The 18,806-nt window shown below is 41.4% G+C and overlaps 1 protein-coding gene across 1 annotated transcript; it reads right to left on the bottom strand.

The window, feature by feature from the left end:
- Window positions 1-4,374: 4,374 nt before the first annotated feature.
- On the bottom strand, window positions 4,375-8,491 carry LOC120677773 (L-ascorbate oxidase-like). The gene is made up of 2 exons (XM_039958968.1): window positions 7,561-8,491; window positions 4,375-5,595 (listed from the first exon to the last, which is right to left on the bottom strand). The coding sequence occupies exons 1-2, from the start codon at window positions 8,311-8,313 to the stop codon at window positions 4,639-4,641; spliced, it is 1,710 nt and encodes a 569-aa protein (XP_039814902.1). The 5' UTR covers window positions 8,314-8,491; the 3' UTR covers window positions 4,375-4,638.
- Window positions 8,492-18,806: the final 10,315 nt, after the last annotated feature.

An 18,806-nucleotide genomic window follows, 5' to 3' on the forward strand; every position in this document is an offset into this window, starting at 1 on the left:
AAACAATATGGTTTGCTAATACGATGACACTGGAAAGTTCGCATGAACTTCCGCGGCTAATAAATATACTATAAGCCCATCATCACACGAACAGGTACTATTTTTTTATCGATTGTTTTCTTAATCCTCTTTGTCGCTCTTGTTCAACATTTCAAACACTGGGTTCAACATTTCACTAAATCTTGTTCAACATTTTGCAAACATAGTTCAACATTTTACATGATAGTGTTGAAATGTTACATTTAAAATGTTGAAATGGATTATATGAAAAGTTGCACTAGCAAATCGAAAATAAACTTGTCATATTGGGTCTCATTTTGTTAGGAAAATTCTAAACAACACCGTAGTTCAAATGGAATTAAATTTGGATGAATCACTAGAGAGAAAATCAAATTTGAAATCTGAGAAGCAAAAGTACAAATCGTCCAGCAATACACACCTCGGCCTAGGTGTATGGACAGCGTAGGACCATGTGCTAATGCATTCCATCTGGTCCATCCAATTAATATGCATTCCATCTGGTCCATCCAATTAATATTACACGTGAATCTTAAAACGGAAGATGTGTAAGAGCATCTCCAAGAGTTTGCCATATTTTACTTGGCATATCTTGTATTTTGCCAACTTCTAAAAAGATATGGCAAGTAAAAAAAGAGTTTATCTCCAACAGTTTGGCATAATTCACTTACCAAATCCAGATATAACTTACATCAGGAACCCTGAGAGAGAAACAAAATTATATTTATGTCCTTCCACCTCTTGAAAACTTAAATCAGGAACCCTTCTCTGTTATTTATTTCTTTTTTCACCCTCCCACCTGACTAGAAACCACGATGCCAACCGCGCGCCGCGCGCGTATATTTACGCGCTGGAGGCTGGTTTTTCCCAAATTGCCAAAAATTGCCAAGTCTTTTGCCAAACTGTTGGAGGAGTATTTTTAATGTTTTTGCCAAAAATCAAAGATGACAACTGGATTTGCCAAACTCTTGGAGATGCTCTAAGTAAATATCTTCCGGAAGATATATAGGAATTCTGCTCTGACCTCACGCACCAGGCTCCAGCAAAAGAAATCGGCCATTTAGACAATAAGGCCCATATAACCGGTCCAAGGCCAGATGGAGTGGGCGAGACCGGGTTTAAGCCCACTAAAGATATTTTTAAATGGGCTAAATAAGCTTGAAACTATTGTAAAAGATTTGAAATGTGTCCGAGATGTCGTTCTTTCCGGCCACACCATTCCTTTTGGAACTTTATGACCTAGAACTAAAGCCCGGCTCAACTTAGCGGAAAAACAGCTTAAAGTATAAATACCCCCAGAAAACATCTTACATTCTCTCTTCTTCTTTTTTTTGAAAGGTCTTACATTATTCTCACTTTCTCAGCACTCAGGTAGTGCGAAGAGAGAAGTGAGCGGACACCCTCGGAACTAAAAGGTAACGAATATCGATTCCTCACATGGAATCGCATAATTGCTCCACCCTTTTAGTTTTGAGAATAAATAAGTAAAAACTTATAAAGATTGTGGTTTTTGTGTTACAAGACCAATCATGAATATAATTTCATAATATTGACTATTATCATTTAAGATAATTTATTATTCTTACAAACATTACTGGTCAAAGTGCAACGTTGGAGACCATGTTGATGTCTTAATGGATTTGTATTTGTGATCAAATGGAGCACAAAATTTCTTATCAAAATTCTTTTCCACCTTGCATGACGTGGTAATGAATGGATGGATTCTTATCTACGGAGTGTTAACGATATCTCGAGGGATCAATTAATTTCATGGTTGGTCTGTGAAATTGGTCGGCAATTTCTGTTCCTAGAGACCTGGACCCTTTTTTCTGTTCGTCCAGCTGACACTGCTATCAGCATTAGAAAAAAAAACAGTCATAGACTCATAGGGCAGATAATTCCGTTGACGCGTATCTGTTGCTTCCAAGTAACTGCCACTGAGATCATACACGTCTCTTGAGAGTTTGTGATAGCCATGTATATACGTAGAAACCTGCAATACATATATACATTAACTTAGATATTTCTGTGTATGTTTTGAGTTTTTTTTCTGATCACCTATCTGCACATCGTATTATTATAAAAACGATTTGTAGGAACATCTTAATTTTTTAGAATGGATCAAAGTGTAACTCATTTATATAAAGTGAGTGGGTTACTGTAGCAAAAAACTATTTTCAAGGGTGGGTCAACCTCTCATCTATCCCTGAAAATGCCCCTATTTTTAGGGGCATGTGTTTGGAGGGGTGGAAATTGATTTTCACGGGCGGGTGTGTTATATGTTCCTGCAAATATCATTTGTCGAGAATTAGAAGCAAATATTGCACCCGCCCCTAAAAACTGTTGTCGCAGTAGTGTCGTCAGCATGCACAAGAAACGCGGCACTATACTGTCTCACATCTAGGTCCACACATGCAATTCCATGCATGATACGGTTGCTATATTTCTTTGCACTGGTCAGACAATGCAACTGGTACAGGATTTACACCATGATAATGTGACACAACTTAGGATCTAGCTAGAGCCTAGAACACGAAACTACGTTGTCAATTGCATTGACAGCTGTCCTCTCATCATCATATCTTTGGAAACTCAATGGTCAAACGCCTCGAATGTCTGACTCTGAACAGGCAAGGTTGATCTGCGCATCTCTGCTAGTTTTGATCTATCGTTGTCCGGCTTATTGGTAAGAAATAACTATGTCCATTCCAGAGTCGTTAATCAAAAGTCTGGGATACTATTCTACAGAAGTAGCTGATTATTTTTATAAAAACGAAAAAGTGGCTGATTATATATCAGTTTTGGGAATAATCATGGCGCACCATTGCTGCAGCTAAGAGCTGCCAAGCTACTTCGGCTTGTATTGTCACTTAGGACATGTTTAGTTCCCAAAAATTTTTCTGCAGTACTCATCACATCGAATCTTCGGACACATGCATGGAACATTAAATGCAGTTAAAAAATAACTAATTACACAGTCTAACTGATTAGTACGAGATGAATCTTTTAAGCCTAATTAGTCTATGATTCGATATTGTTTGTCAAATAACAACGAAATATGCTACAGTACCAAAATCCACAACTTTTCACCAACTAAACATAGCCTTAAGGATCCAGTAGTATTCATAAGATATCTAAATACATAAGTCAAAAGATGCATGCTGCACCTCTCATATCTAGATGCAAGTCAAAATCTGGATTCCTTTTTTTTCAATATATAGATGGTTCTGAATACAATAATTATGCATGCACATCTCATATCCTCATTTTTTTTTTATTTTGGAGCACTAATACAAAAAATAGCTTCTTGCATCATGCTACCGAAAATGCTTTATATGCATGCTTGATCGATCCGAGCCATATCCTTCAATTCGTATTGTTGTGATGTCGTGCCATCTCAATTATCCATGCATGCGACCATTAGTTTTGGTTTACGAGGACGTACACATGCATGCACGCACCTTACTGTAGAGCTAATTTTGTAAACCTCCATTTGATTTTGATTCTCCATGGGAGCTGATTCTCTGAGAGAGGTGATTTACTAGCTGATAGTAATTCTCTAATATTAACTTAATGAAAAACAGATCCAATATGAGAGGTGAATCGAGAGAAGCTAATTTTCATCTCCTTGCTTCTTATAGTTCATTTTAGAAAATTACTCTATAGGATTAGCAGAGAATCGCTTAAAAACTATTTTGCAGAGATTCTCTTGAATTTGAATTCAGCTGAGAAACTCGAGAGCTCTGCCAAACACGATCGAACCTACATTTTTTTTTTCTAGCTGGAAGTACTTGCGACGATCTGTCCTAGTCGCTGATGTGTGCGTGCACATGCAAATGATTCCTTTTTTTTTTGCGGAAAACAAGCAAATGATTCCAGACCGCAACTGACAAAATTTCAAAAACCACAGTTGGAATGCGTGAATGCGTCATAGATATATGCCAGATCAAAACCGTGTGATCAGATTGTTTTACAGCTTCAAAGCTGTCTGATCAGCTCATCAGCCTTTGGAATCTCGATCCCTGTATACTCAGCAGGCCAGCACTTTCTTTTCTATTCTCGTTAAAGATCACGGAGCATGGTGCGGTGCCGTAAAAGATCCAAGCACATGGTGTTGTTCCGGAATCATATGAACACACACACACACACACACACACACATATATATATATATATTATAATACTTATTTTGCATTAGATAATTTACTAACGTAAACAAAATCGGATGACTTAAAGAGTTAAATCCTGCATTCTAATTAAACAGACCCCAAGAACAAAACCTTAGAGAAAAGGGAGACAATACATATTTGTATTATTATCAAATTTCGTCTAATTACCAACAAATTAGAACAATGTATTTTCATATGAATATCTATTTTCGTAGCTAAAGGCACTCATTTTAGTATATTACTACAGGAAAAAATCCAAATCACAGGACTGTAAATAATGCACATTACAAATCTAATAATTACCCACAACAATCATGGATTTCATTTGATGATCGATTTAATAATTAGAAACAAAAGAAGAAAATGAATGGTGGTACATCGAATTATCGATCGATCAGTGCAAGAAATTTAACCCGTGCAGCTGGCTATTCAGTTAATGAGTGACTCGTCAATCAGTGGCCACCCTTTGTCTTCCCGCACCCCATGATGTCCCGTGGGAGCTCGGCGACCCGCTCGACGCCTTTCTCAAAGACGATGCCCATCCCCATGAAGAAATGGGCCTCGATGTGGCAGTGGAACGCCCACACGCCGGGGTTGTCGGACTTGAACCGCAGCGCCGTCCAGCCGTAGGGGTGCACGGCCACCGTGTTCTTGAGGATGGGGTCCCTGAGGTTGTACGTCGACGGGTGCACCGCTGGGTCGAAGCGGCCGATGCCGTAGCCGAGCACCCAGAAGTCGTGCCCGTGCAGGTGCCACGGGTGCGTCTCGCTGTTGTTGGCCGCCAGCATGTTGGCGTTCTGCAGCACCACGTCGACGACGGACCCGAACCGCAGCCGGTACAGCCCGTCGCTGGTCGTCGCGTTCGGGTTCTCCTGCACGGCGTAGACGTCGTAGCCCCGGTGCTCGTACGTCTCCGGCGGCGGCCGCTGGTCGAATGCGCCCAGGAGGCCGCTCTTCATGGCCACCAGGTACGGCGTGTGCGGCAGGGTGAAGGAGACGTTGTTGATCGCCCACTTGGTGCGCCCGTCGATCCTATTCTGGGTGTTGAGGAGGAGGATGGTGCGGTCGGCGCGCGGCGGCGGGGGCTCGACGTGCGCCGGGTGCGCCACCGTCGCCACGCTCTGCCGGAACCGGTACATGGTGTCGTTCCAGGCGGGGCCCGTGGGAGGGGCGGTCGGTGGGGGGCGGCGAGGGCTGCTGCGCCCGCCGTAGTAGCTGAGGACGGCGGTGCCGGTGGCCGTGCCGGGCTTGCGGCTGACGACGTTGGAGGCAAGCCAGTAATTGCGGTTGGGGTCCTGGTCGGCCTTGATGAGCACCGAGTAGGTCTCGCCGGAGTAGATGTTGAGGTTCTTCACCACGAACGGCTTCACGTAGTGCCCGTCGGCCTCCACCACCGTCATTTGGTGGCCCTGCATGCATATTTGGTCAGTCACTTATTATTAGACGTACTCCTACACGACGAGTTGTTGTTTGATCATCAAAATTCAAATCACAGATAGTCGTTCTCTGCTGTTTCAATTCGATCAGGTTTTAGTTTAATTTGTACCTAGCCATTTGATTCTTTTAAAGAGCCAACTCCTCCATGTAAGGCACCCTCGTTTCTATTTACTCGAAAGGGGACGTATATATTTCTTTTAAAAGGAAATATAAGGTATTCAGAAAAGCTAGAAGGTCAGCATAGTAAGCATGCATGCACCCCGGCCCCTTGTTGAAGCAATTGCCATGCAAATAAGCTGGCTCTACCTAGGGTAGCTAGGGCTGGGCATCGGAATATTGACTAACAACCAATATTCTTCTAATCATCCAACTGATGGAATTGAACCTCCATTTCCTGTTTATTTCGTCGTATCTCATGCGCGATTTGACATACTAGTTTAGCGGGAGGGGTTGGTAGGTAGCCATTGGACGCAAGGGGTATACTATGCAGCTCAGGAAAGACCAGGGTAGCTTGGAGACCTTGACTGCTTAATTCACGCAACGTGTTAGTTGCACTAGCTAAATTGATTACACACGGTGATTAGAGTAGTTGTACTAGTGTCCAAGCTAGTGGCCTCGGGTGGATAAATAGATCCAAAAGAGCAGTCATATGTACATCGATATAGTTACTGCTGAGTAGCTTCCCGTTTCAATCTATATTCTGTAATTAAGAAATGTGTGATGCAATGTCTGATCTGCCTAGCTTATTTGCAAGTTGCATTTGTGCTTAGTCAAAGTCTCGTAAGGTCAGTCGTCTCAGTGTACTTGGTAGCTGGATTTTTATGGTGATGAAACCACTTTGTCATCCCATAAAACTTTTTCCTCCTCTCTCCCCATGTTGATATTACCAAGTCAGTGAATTGCATGGAACTTCTCATGAAACTTCCAGTAAAATTGGCCACGGTACAACATGCATGCTGCACCACTTGTGTGGATATTTAAATATCGATCCTAGTATAAAAACCAAACGAGGCCTGTATATTGTGCTACGCGTCAACAACCATAGGAGTGCACACCACGGTACTAACAGCCATGCATTTAATTTCATTCGGATATCGCAGCAGCTAGCGCGCGGTCATCAGTGTGGTAACCCGAGATATACGGGGTCCGAACATGCATGCGTGCACGTACATCCAACAATGGCGCGCTTATTTTACGGTGGCCGAGACAAAGCAGGCGGACGGCGCCGGGCTTCCTTGCAAGCACCGCCGCCAACTAACGGCTAGTGGTGTCCAGACGAGGCGACCACATCATGTGCAGGCCGCAGCCGTCTTCCTGCCTCGAGCTCCAAGATACTCTAGCACGTCACATGTGCGCGCGAGCCATGGTTCGATATCCCCGGCCACGCGGCTAGCTAGCAACCGCGCTCTCTGATGATTTAATAAGCTAAATCTGTGGTTCACGATCAGGAATCCAGCGGAGAGCGTTTAATAATAATAATAATGTGTACTAGTATTCGCTAGAAAAAAAAAGGTTTAATAATCTCGCCGACTAAGTTTTCTTTTTTTCTTTGAGATCAGAACAAAACACGGGATATCTTTCGCGCGTTGTATACTACGTCTTTGGCTGTTGCGCGCCTGGTTCCTTATGGGGGTTTGAGTAGTAAAATGAGTTTTTCGGTGTCGGTGCCTTTTGCGTTACTAGAATCTTTAGGGAACTGGTTGGTAGGCATGCTACTGCCAAATAAATCTGACTGACAGTTTGTAAATTTCCTAAGCTTACAGTTATCATTTATATGTGTGTCGGCATAAAACAAAAAAAATGGTTTATAGACGAAAGTTTTCTTCAAGCATGGATTGTGTATGATCAGGTTCTGTTTATCGCATAATATTCGCATTATTGCTGTAGAGAGTGAGTGTTGATCAGTGGTCAGATTGAGAGGCAACGTGCGTGCGTACCTCGATCTCGAAGTTGAGCGCCGACAGGGACGTGACGCTGGCGATGCGGAACCTGTAGGTCTTGCCCGGCACGACGGCGAACACCTGCGGGGCGCACTCCGGGTGGGCGGCGTTGCAGGCCCCGGCGGCCATGGCGGAGCAGTTGGCGAACCTGCCGCGGCCGTTGATGAGCAGCGACTGCGGCTCCCCGACCCAGACGATGGGCGCCGACGCCAGCCCCGCCGCCTGCTCGTAGGTGCTCTTGTGCCACCAGTCGTTGAGCAGCACCTCGTGCTCGCCGTCGTACGCGAACGGCTCGGCGTCGGGCCCGCCGGGCGCCGCCGCGACGACGATGAGCCCGTTGAGCCCCGCCGAGCGCTGCATCCCGTAGTGCGCGTGGTACATGTAGGTGCCCGGGCGGTCGACGACGAAGGCGTAGGTGAAGACGTCGCCGGGGAGGACGGGGCACTGCGTGACGCCCTCGGTGCCGTCGGCCCAGGGCGTGCCGATCTGCCGGATGCCGTGCCAGTGGATGGCCACGTTCTCCGTCAGCAGCGAGTTCTTGACCCGGACCACCACGGTGTCGCCCTGCACGGCGCGGATGGTCGGCCCGGGGGTCTGCCCGTTGATGGTGACGGCGAGCTTGCGCACGCAGTCCGAGTGCTTGAACTGGTAGCTGATCTCCCACTCGTGGTGGCGCGTGGCGGCGCGCGCCGCCGCGGCCAGGGAGAGGGCCAGGAAGAGGCAGCAGAGGAGGCGCGGCGGCCGGCCCATTTCTGAGCAGTGAAGGCGCTCAGGCTCAGCTCTCTCCTCCTGTAGGTAGCGGCTTCTCCTGTCGCTCTCAGGGTCTCAGGGGACGGGAAGAAATGTGTGCGGCGATCCGGCGCCGGCCGGGATGGCAGCTGATTTGGAGTGCCTGTTGCTGAATGCTGAGGCAATAAGCCGGTGTGTGTTGAGGTGATCACGGGATGTTGCTGCATATATAGAGATGGAGAGGGATATATTATTTGCATTGAGAGGCTAGGCAGGCCTCCGCGTTCTTGACCGAGACCGACACAACCAAATGTCTTTGATTCTCTGTAGCAATGGCAAAAGGTGACTTGTTCGACGATCATATTTTGATTTAGTTTCATTAGCCTCGTACGTAGTACTAATTAATGATAATCTCCTCTGGATCTCCGGGCCGGTTAGGCTGTTAGCTTGACCAACTTTGAAGCAAACGGCTAGCTCTCTCGATGATTTACATAGTGTAAGCATTGCAGTCGCTGCCCTGATAATAAGCTACGTAGTAATAGCTAACCAACTTGCCGTGATCTCAGAAGACATCTTCAATACCTTGCGCAGAAATGTCTATTCGATCGATTGACGCGTACAAGGTTGAGCGTTCCTCTGCCCGGTCTCACCAGTGCGCCGGAAATTTTGAAGTCCCAGATTCCCACCAACCATACGCGGGAACATGCAGCTCGACAGATTGCACACATGCATGGATATACATATTTTACTCTTTCTCCTGATTCCTGGCGTGAATTATGCATTCTAACACTACGCATCCTCATTCACACGCATTTTTTAGATTACGAGAAAAATCCCAGCCTCGATCATTTTCAAGTGAATGACTATAGCCAAAAGAATTACAAGAGCTCTTAGACTCTAGACCTCAAATGAGGAATTTCAAATACAAAAAAAAGCTATAAAACAAAGAAAGAAATCTAGAAGACTAAGCTTCAAACTTCTTCGTTCCCGCTTCAATCTTGCAATGTATTCACAGATACCAATCCATCACATTACTCACCCACTTAGAAGCTTGATATCCGTATATAGAGTCTGTTGCTTGCCCTTTTATATAAACCTCCGTCTAGCGCAAGGGTTCGGAACCCTAACTCTTCCTTGTGAATAGAACCCATGTGGCTAGCTATGTGATAATGCATATTATTATGGGGCGCATAATCAACTAAAATATATAGGATCCAAGTCATCCCCAATCATACAGCTAGTAATGGAGAACCTTTATTTCTTCCAGTAGTCCAGATAAAAAACTGAAGATCTCTATGAAAGAATGCCAGCTCCTCCGCTGCTAATATGACCATTTTCTTTACCAATTCTTTTGCAATTTCCCCGCTCCGTGCTGCATGTTCAACTGTGTTTTCTTTTTCTAAAGAAGAAAGCCGAGTGTCGGTGTTGGTCTTGAGCGCAAGTACTCAGGTAGGTGGTTACAGTTTGTTCCTCATAATATTCGTTGCTTGATTATTGAGAATGTGATTTTACTACTAATTACAACTGGTCGTCGTTGCTAATTTCTCCAAAAATTTTTTGAAAGGTAGCTGATACCTGTGTGCACGTCTCAGGAAGTAAAATGCATGGTTTCTTTATAACCGTGTCTCTGATGCAAGAAGGTAAATGGTGTCCAAGACTATCTAAACGCTACTGCTGAGTAGCGCACGCTTCAGCAACTCGTATAAGCACAAGCAAAGAAAGCAAGTCCTGTTTAGTTTCCAAAATTTTTTCTACAGTACCCGTCACAGAGAAGGTAATGGGTATTATTGAATTTTCACGGTAAGGGCACGGGACCCCTCTGCTTGTTTCCACCTGGCCTGTATCTTTTTCTTTTCCCCCTGAAGTTGCTAGGGAATATCGTGGCTCGTCGTTTGGAGGACTTCGTGCTCAACCTACACGTGCCCATTTACCGTTGCATTGCAGGGTTGACTTTTTCATTGGCGAGCATACGGGCGGAGGCTTCCTGCTTTGTGGTGTTTGACAACCAGCTTGCAGCTCTTCCGCTTGGACTATCAACCTTGTTCATACGCTCTCGAATGAAATGAAACGCATTGACTAGGGCGACCCATGTTCAGCTTCATAACCAAATCTCGGATCAAATTCACCTAATGCTTTGATTTGGTACGACACTACTCCCTGGCCATATACGCTCATAATAATCCACAACTTTTAAGCCAGCTCCGCTGAAACCCCTTTTCTGTACGTAGCCTGCTCATCAACGGCTTTTTCGTTACGCGGTTTAGCTGACAGCTAATAAATAGTATTATAAGTTTCTTCTGAAAATTAGTCCTAAGAACAGTCGTGTTTATCTGATCAAAGCAAAGTAATCCAGGATGGAAAGCTTCCGCATGTATACATCTTATTATCATTAAGAGTAGAATTGAGAGAGCAAGAGGGAATGAATGATTTAATTATCTTAATTGATAGAGATCACTGTTTATATATAAGACTGTTATGAAGAAAATAGTTAATTAGTGATCAATTAGTGTAATTATTTATATAATTATGTAATTAGTAGGCAAATCCCACTTGGGGAACTTCCACCCCCAAAGGGTGCCTTGAAGGGACCATCCCAAAGGGACATGTCTCTTGGAACGGTGTCTCTTGGTCTTATATATAAACAACAATTAATCAATGGGAACACAAAAATTCACTCCATTCATTCTCTCTTCACTTTTACTCTACAATACGTTATCAGTCACGTTTGTTCTCTACTGAGCGTAAGAAGAAGAAGGCGCAAGCAAGAACTCGCCGAGTTCTTGTGCAACAGGGAGAGCGAGAACACGCCGGAGCCCTGCTGGACTCACGCTCCTGGAACTCGCCGACTCCAATTTCCCATGCGAACTCGCCAAGAACGCAAAGACTCGACGACTACTACTCTGAGCACTTCGGCATCTCACCGGAAACACGAGGCCTCTGCACACCCATGGCAAGAACAACGAGTAAGAATGCATCCTTCAGACTTACATTTCTTCCCTGTCGTCTTCCCCGTCGACGACGATGGCCAGCCCTTCCTTCGGCAGCAGCGCGGCCATGATAACCCCCATCTTCGACTTCGTCGGTCACCCCATGGCAGTGCATCCGGATTTCGTCCTCACACACCACCAGCGACTCCAATGAGCGCACAAAAACGCCCCTCCACGGCCGCACCTCCGGCGGCCATCGCATCCGCGACCGCCGGCGCGACACAAAGAGCCCAGCCGCGCTGGGCCTCTCCTTCGACAAAAATCGGCACCCGCAAGGGACCGCGGGGCGGGGCATCGGCACGACGGTGGCGGCTCTCGGCCGCGGCGCAAGGCGACGTTCGCGGCGGCGCCATCCGGCACGCAACGGCAGCGCGCGCCGCGCACAGGCAGCGGTGCCCAAGGCGGCAGTGCTTCAAGGGCCGGCGGCGACCATCAGGCGACGGCGGCGCGAACAGAAGGGGCCCGCGGTGGCCGATCAAGGGGCGTCGGCCGTTCAAGCGGCGGCGCGCCCAACAGGCGCTGGCGGAGGCGGAAGGGGCACAGCGAGCGGCGGCAGCGGTTGGGGAACGAAGGGTCACGACGATACGGGCGTCACCCCAATCCTCTTTTGACCAATGGATCAAGAAGTAGGCCACGCCAACAGGCCGCCCACAGGCCGGCATGCCCACAGGCCAGGCCAGGCCGCAAGCAGGCCGGCGCGCATGCTGCCCAGGCACAGGCCTCTGGCCAGCCGCCTGCAGGCCGGACGAGCCCACCAGCCAAGCCACGCCAAATCTCTTCCTCCCACGAGATTTCACCCAAAAAAAAAAGTCTCGAAACTTATGTCTATTTGCATGTTTAAGATACTCAATTCTACATGTGAATTTTTGAGGCTCTAGATTGTTCTATTTTCGTTCCCATATTATACTGAATTTGCATAAATATTGAAAATTGCTATTTAGACTCTCAAGTTTATAAATTAGCACCAATGTAATATGGATGCTACGATTACCGCAGTAATTATACATTTTGATCCGCAAATTTCACATTGGTTATGCAAATATTATTTGAACGATTTTTTCATGTGCAATTTATTTTATTTGTATCATTACAAATATAGCACTTGACTTATATTCTACATCACGTAGAGTTATGCAAAATTAAAATTAAGGTATATAAATTTGAATTTTTGGAAAAACAAGGTAATGGAGACCTAGGCATCGGCTGCAATAAATTCTTTAAGAATTTATTTGCCCTGAGACCATGCTTTTAGGCAGCAAGTTACTTGCCCATTACTAAAAGTCTACATCTTATGATGATTACCTATAATGTGTATATCTAAAATATTATACACAATTAAATTTGTATAAATATGACTATCAAGTCATTTATTACCGCAGGAATATTATAAATATATAGTTACACTATTCAAAACAATATACTTTAAAATTATGATTCAAGGATCATCTTGATTTTAATATTTTGCATAAATTTATACATAATAAATTTTAAATTTACCACAGTAAATTAATTTTATACATGTTATTTCATATAGAAAAATGGCTAATCTAGTCAATAAGGATTTCACCGAAATTGCAGCAGATGGTCACAACTATCTGCTCTGGGCCATAATGTTAAAATAATGCTAAAGGTTTTATTGATGACATCAATAAACCTAATACACAAGCGCATATTTCAGACACAACCAAATACATTACTTCTTGAGACATCATATTCACGTATATTTCAAGATATTGGCAAAGGATCCACATAAATTTTGAGTTGCACTCAAAATAAACATAGGGCAATCATTTTTTCAGAAGCATAGCGTGAGTAATCGCTATTTCGTCCTATGAATTTCAAATCTATCATAGAATACAATTCTACAGTACCAAAGATTTGTTGTAAACTTCAATTTGTGATCAAATTATAGATAATGCAGAAATAATCAAAAAGACATTATCTATATTTTCCCTTTCAAATAGGTAATTGCAACAGCAATACCGTGGGCATAACAATGCCAAATATTCTGATCTCATACATGACCTACTATAGGTAGCAAAATATGATGCGCTCTTAACAAAGAACCATCAACTTCGCCCCGCAGGGCTCAGCACTACTATCATAAAATAAATATAATAATCAGAATATCAAAATAAAATTTGGTGGCACGAAATTCAAAATGAATTTCAAAGAAACACCAAGAAATATCACAAAAAATAAGGGTCCTAGCATAGGCAAAGGCATTTTTTTAGAAAAATACTCAACATGACAACTTTCAAGTTTGTCAAATGTTGTGATTATCACAATCACATCACTAAAAATGCAACACTATTAGATATTTGGTTGACTTATTCTTGAAATCCGTTGGTAAACAAGTTCAAAGAAACAAGTTTGAAGAACACTTCAACACTCGACCTACTAACAACAGGTGCTCCAAGATGTTCCTACGGAACACAATGAAAATGTTCTATAGAACAAAATAATGAGGAGATCCCACTATGTGGAACAACCTATTGAGCACTGACGATATGATCGTAGAATTTTAATTCAACGACATATTTAGAGAAAACTTAATCTCCATAATTTCCAGCAACTTGATTACCTAGCCATATTTATATTGTGTCGTAAACATTTGTTGTCAAGGATTATCCCACAGGATCAATCCAAATAAAGAAGGAATTTATTTAGTGGACATGGTCCCACAAATAATATACTTAGGGAATTAAATACTTCCAAACTCTCACAAAGAGTAAAGGAAATTTCACACAAATCGCATGAAGCGATATTGTGATAATTGGTTTTGGTCGAGCCATATTAATTCTCCCTATAGTTATTCAACTACTAATCGAGGATGCGTTCTTGTATCCAGATTCGACTCATACTTTATTGAGTTATAAAATATCTGTCACAATGCTTTCCACGTGGAAACTCATAATGACAACAATGATGAATATAAATTCATCATAAAATTGACAGATATATAAAGCAAATGCTTGAAATAATTCTTTTAGTACATCAAACTCATAAAAATGTTGCGTACAAGATAATTTTTAGAATCTTGATATCATCAAGATAAGGCATTATTGCCTTAATCATCCTAAAATTTGGATGACGTCAAAATTATCAGCAATTCAATTAGTCATCACATAGATAATTCAAAATTTCCCAAATCTTCAGATTTTTTTTGTGCACCGCATGTGCCATGGGAATTAGCATTAAGAACCTCTTATTTTAAGATCAAGGTTGAACCACAACAATTCCTTGGACGCATTCAAGCAGTGGTCAATCCATCCATTAGCCGGACTATATTGCTACTTCATAGTACTTATTGATGCATCAACTAAACGGTCCCATATGTATTTGTTATCCACATAAAAATCATGCCTCTGCATGATTCATTGCTCAAATTATCAAATTAAGAGCAAATTATCCGGAATACCTAATAAAATCCATCAGGATTGATAATGCTGCTAAATTCTCCTCAGAAGCCTTCAATTATTATTGTATGGCTCTAAGCATTAATGTGGAATATTTTTATATCATATATACATATACAAAATGGATTAGCCAAATCTCTTATCAAGAGATTAATTGACAGACCATTATCAAAGAATTGCAAATCACCAACATCATGTTGGCATCATTCGGTCTTACAAACCATAATTATTTTATATTCATCTTACTGCAATCATAACGGCACCCCCTGTTACAGTAATTACGTGGAATCTGGCCTCAGCCAAATATTTCCCATCTGCGTGTCGGTTATGTTTCACAAATACCGATATCACCACCGCAGCATACATCTATGGGCGTTGAGGATCCATACAAGATATTTATCCATCATTCATAAAATATCTTGGATCACTCACAAGGGATTTATTCATTCATTTAGAAACTCGTATGCTGATTATATTTTGAGGACAATACCACATATAGAGAATGGTAGGAATTATAAATTATAGAAGAGTGTTATCACATTCGATCCTCGTATCCACGTATACACAAATAATATCTAAACCAATAGTTCAGAACATATTATATTTGCAATACATTGCAAATAACCTGCCAAATGCATTTACTCATCAAAAGTGTCATCAAATAATATTCCTACAAGTAAAGTGCTAGAAAAAAGTGAAATGTCACTCAACTCCCATAAGAGGGGGATAAGTATGGTCACAAGCTAGAAATACAGCTTATTACAAGCATCCGCGGGAATAGGGGAAGACATCCTCCAGGACAGTAAATGCAAATCAACATTATAAATATTGTTAGACACTTTATTTATAGATTTATTCGAATCCAAAGCCTATGAATGTTTTGCATTCAAAAGCCCAGTATATGTGCACGTAAATTAGGCACTGGGTCGTGGAATGCCCTAATTCTATAGTCGTGGGAAATGACATAGAATTTAAAAGTGTTAATTTCTCACAACTTATATATTGAGTCTGATCAATCAATCATATTAAGACTACAAATTTGTCGACATATACTCCTATTGAAAATTGCAATGCACTTTTAACTGGATCCAGACCAAAAAGTCCTAGGCAGAGTGTTAACAAACACTCAAATTGGGTCAAATCAAAAAGTGGCAATTAAGGAGAAGTGCTCTCATTTTCACATAAGGAAGTATCATCTACTTCTCATTATAATTTTCTTCAAGAAAACATGGTGGTGAGACAACGAGAGCTTGTAGCATATGATTTCATGCAGAGACCGAGAAACATACCATCATGGTATGCGTGAGAATTATGTTCCCATATTCAATCATTGGCAGATCAATTAAATTTGATATATTTGGATTTATATATCCCTAGAGGATTTTATATTCTAATCCAAAATGAAAAATCGCAATATATAATTACATACAAGTCACTCTATGACTTGAGATAGTCAGGTTGATCGTGGTACAACTGACTACATGAGTATCTCCTATAAAAAGGATTGCTCTAATCACTATGAATGCATATGTGTGTTCATAAATAAATTCCAAATAGAATTTGCATCATCTCAACACACAAACAACAAGCGTTCATTTATGACAGAATTCAAGATGAAAGTTGGCGAGACCAACAGATATTTAAGTTTTCAACTTAAGCACATATATCAGTTTGTCAATATTCAATTAATATTGAACAATCGTATCCATCAAACACTTGTGTTCATTCAATCCCTAAAAAATAGATCAATATCCAATTCGACCCTGGGATAGAAACTGAGTGCCAAAGCGCTATAGTATCGTACAAACTACAACAGGGCTGGTATTGCTTTTGTAGATACTTTGCCAAATTAGCGCAACTCCATCTATACCATACATGTAGGAGTCAAATCAGATACACAAATATCTAAATGGCACAATAGATCTTGATTTGTTACTATCAAACGGAACACGACAAAAGTGGGATATCGAGATACTGGCTAACTAATCCCTATTTCGCCAGAATATAAACTGATATCAGAGTACTAAAGTTTTATATGAATTATCAAAATAGATTCTAATGAAAAACTTTGGTCTATTATTCTGAAGCATTACATAAACATAAGACTTCTTTGAATGATCAAATTATGATTCCATCGAATCACTAAAACATTATTTATAATGATAATGGAGCTTTTCTAAATTTATTTGCTAAACATAGCATAGCTCCAACAAAATACCATTGGATGTAAATTAAGAATATCTTCAGATATTTCCAAGGTATAATTGATCTTGGTTCTAGCCAAGACAAAACCATTGTTGGTTACACTAAAGCTGGCTACATGTCTATTCCCCGCAATTCTAGACCTAAACAGGTTTTATGATTTTACATGGTGGGACAACTACATCTTGGAAGTCATCAAAGCTGACTCTTGTAGCTATATCCACTAATCATTATAAAATAATTACATTATATGAAGCTTCACATGAAATCATATGGCTTCACAAAATGATCAACCACACACAACAGTCATGTGGCATTGGTTCAATAATGAAAACAACAATTATCTATCAAGATAATTTGCTTGCATTTATGCAATAGAAAGCAAGCTATATAAAGGGCAATATCACAAAATATATTGCTCCTGGGGAAATAGAAACCTTGCAAACCAAATCATGAGATTTGTAAGACTCAGGGGGAGATTCTCTCTGAATCGTAACCAATACAACCAACTATAATCATCAGATTACATAATTGTACTCTTTTCCTAAATGAGTTTTTCCTATCAAGGTTTTTCTCATATATAGGTTTTTAATGAGGCAATATTTAATGTCCTATCTCTAATTTTCCCCACCGGAGTTTTTAAAGGGACATTCAAGACATATTACATATATCATATTTTCAGTTTTCTCAGTAGAGTTTTTAAGAAGATATTCAAGATATTGTTTCTCCTCATATTTTCCCATCGGGTTTTGGGGGAGAATAAGTTCAAACATGATCAGCAGATCATAATCATTCAAATTTGCTATGAGTTTTCCTTTTGAGGTTTTTCTCATATAAGTTTGCAATCAATGATATTCCATATCATTTTCTCCTTATATTTTTCCCACTGGGTTTTAAAGGAGTTTTTAATGGAATACCAACACATATATGTCTTATCAATATTTTCTTCTATTTTCCCAAAGGGTTTAAGGAGTTTTTCCATGACATATACATACACAAATTGGTTTCTCCTCAAATTTTTCCCACAGGGTTTTTAGAGGAGTTTTTCCATATAAAAATCAAACAATGATTGATTACAAGACCACAAGAAGAAACATTGATTACAAGACCTCAAGAAGGACAAATTGATCAAGGGGGAGTGTTATGAAGAAAATAGTTAATTAGTGATCAATTAGTGTAATTATTTATATAATTCTATAATTAGTAGGCAAATCCCACTTGGGAAACTTCCACCCCCAAAGGGTGCCTTGAAGGGGCCATCCCAAAGGGACATGTCCCTTGGGATGGTGTCTCTTGGTCTTGTATATAAGCAACAATCAATCAATGGGAACACAAAAATTCACTCCATTCATTCTCTCTTCACTTTTACTCTACAACAAAGACCAAGGGAGGCCGAAGGGACATGCCCCTTCGGTATGGCCCCTTCGGGATGGCCCTTTCGTGAGTTGGTCCTTTTGTGGATTGGCCCTTTCATGATGACCCTTTCGTGAAAGATAACCATCTAATGACTGATCTAATTAACTATTATAGAAATTGATCACTAATTCTAATTTCTTCGTAACACTCCTCCTTGATCAATTTTCTTCTTCTTGTGGTCTTGTAATCAATTTAATCTTGTTGTGGTCTTGTAATCAATTGAATAACTCCTTGAAAACCCTATGTGAAAAATCAGGAGATGCGATATATATATAACTCCCCCAAAAACGTTTTAGGAAAAATATGAGGAGAAACTTTGAAAAACTATGTGGGAAAAACCAAAGTAATTCCGGTATACTAGACAAAACTCCTTAAAACCCAATAGGAAAAATAAGGAGAAACACCATAATATACAATTATCAATGTTAGTAGACCCTTGAGATAAACCCAGAGTCTTAGTCTAATAACACCTTGACCTTATGGTCAATAT

This window comes from Panicum virgatum, chromosome 2K (assembly GCF_016808335.1).
Source record: "Panicum virgatum strain AP13 chromosome 2K, P.virgatum_v5, whole genome shotgun sequence".
In the NCBI taxonomy this organism is placed as follows: Eukaryota; Viridiplantae; Streptophyta; class Magnoliopsida; order Poales; family Poaceae; genus Panicum; species Panicum virgatum.

What these genes read in the sequence shown, in the direction of transcription:
- LOC120677773 (XM_039958968.1), bottom strand. Translation starts at nt 8,313, where the DNA reads ATGGGCCGGCCGCCGCGCCTCCTCTGCTGCCTCTTCCTGGCCCTCTCC. An exon ending in CGCTCAACTTCGAGATCGAG is followed by an intron (nt 5,596 to 7,560) that starts GTACGCACGCAC and finishes ATATGCATGCAG; the next exon opens with GGCCACCAAATGACGGTGGT.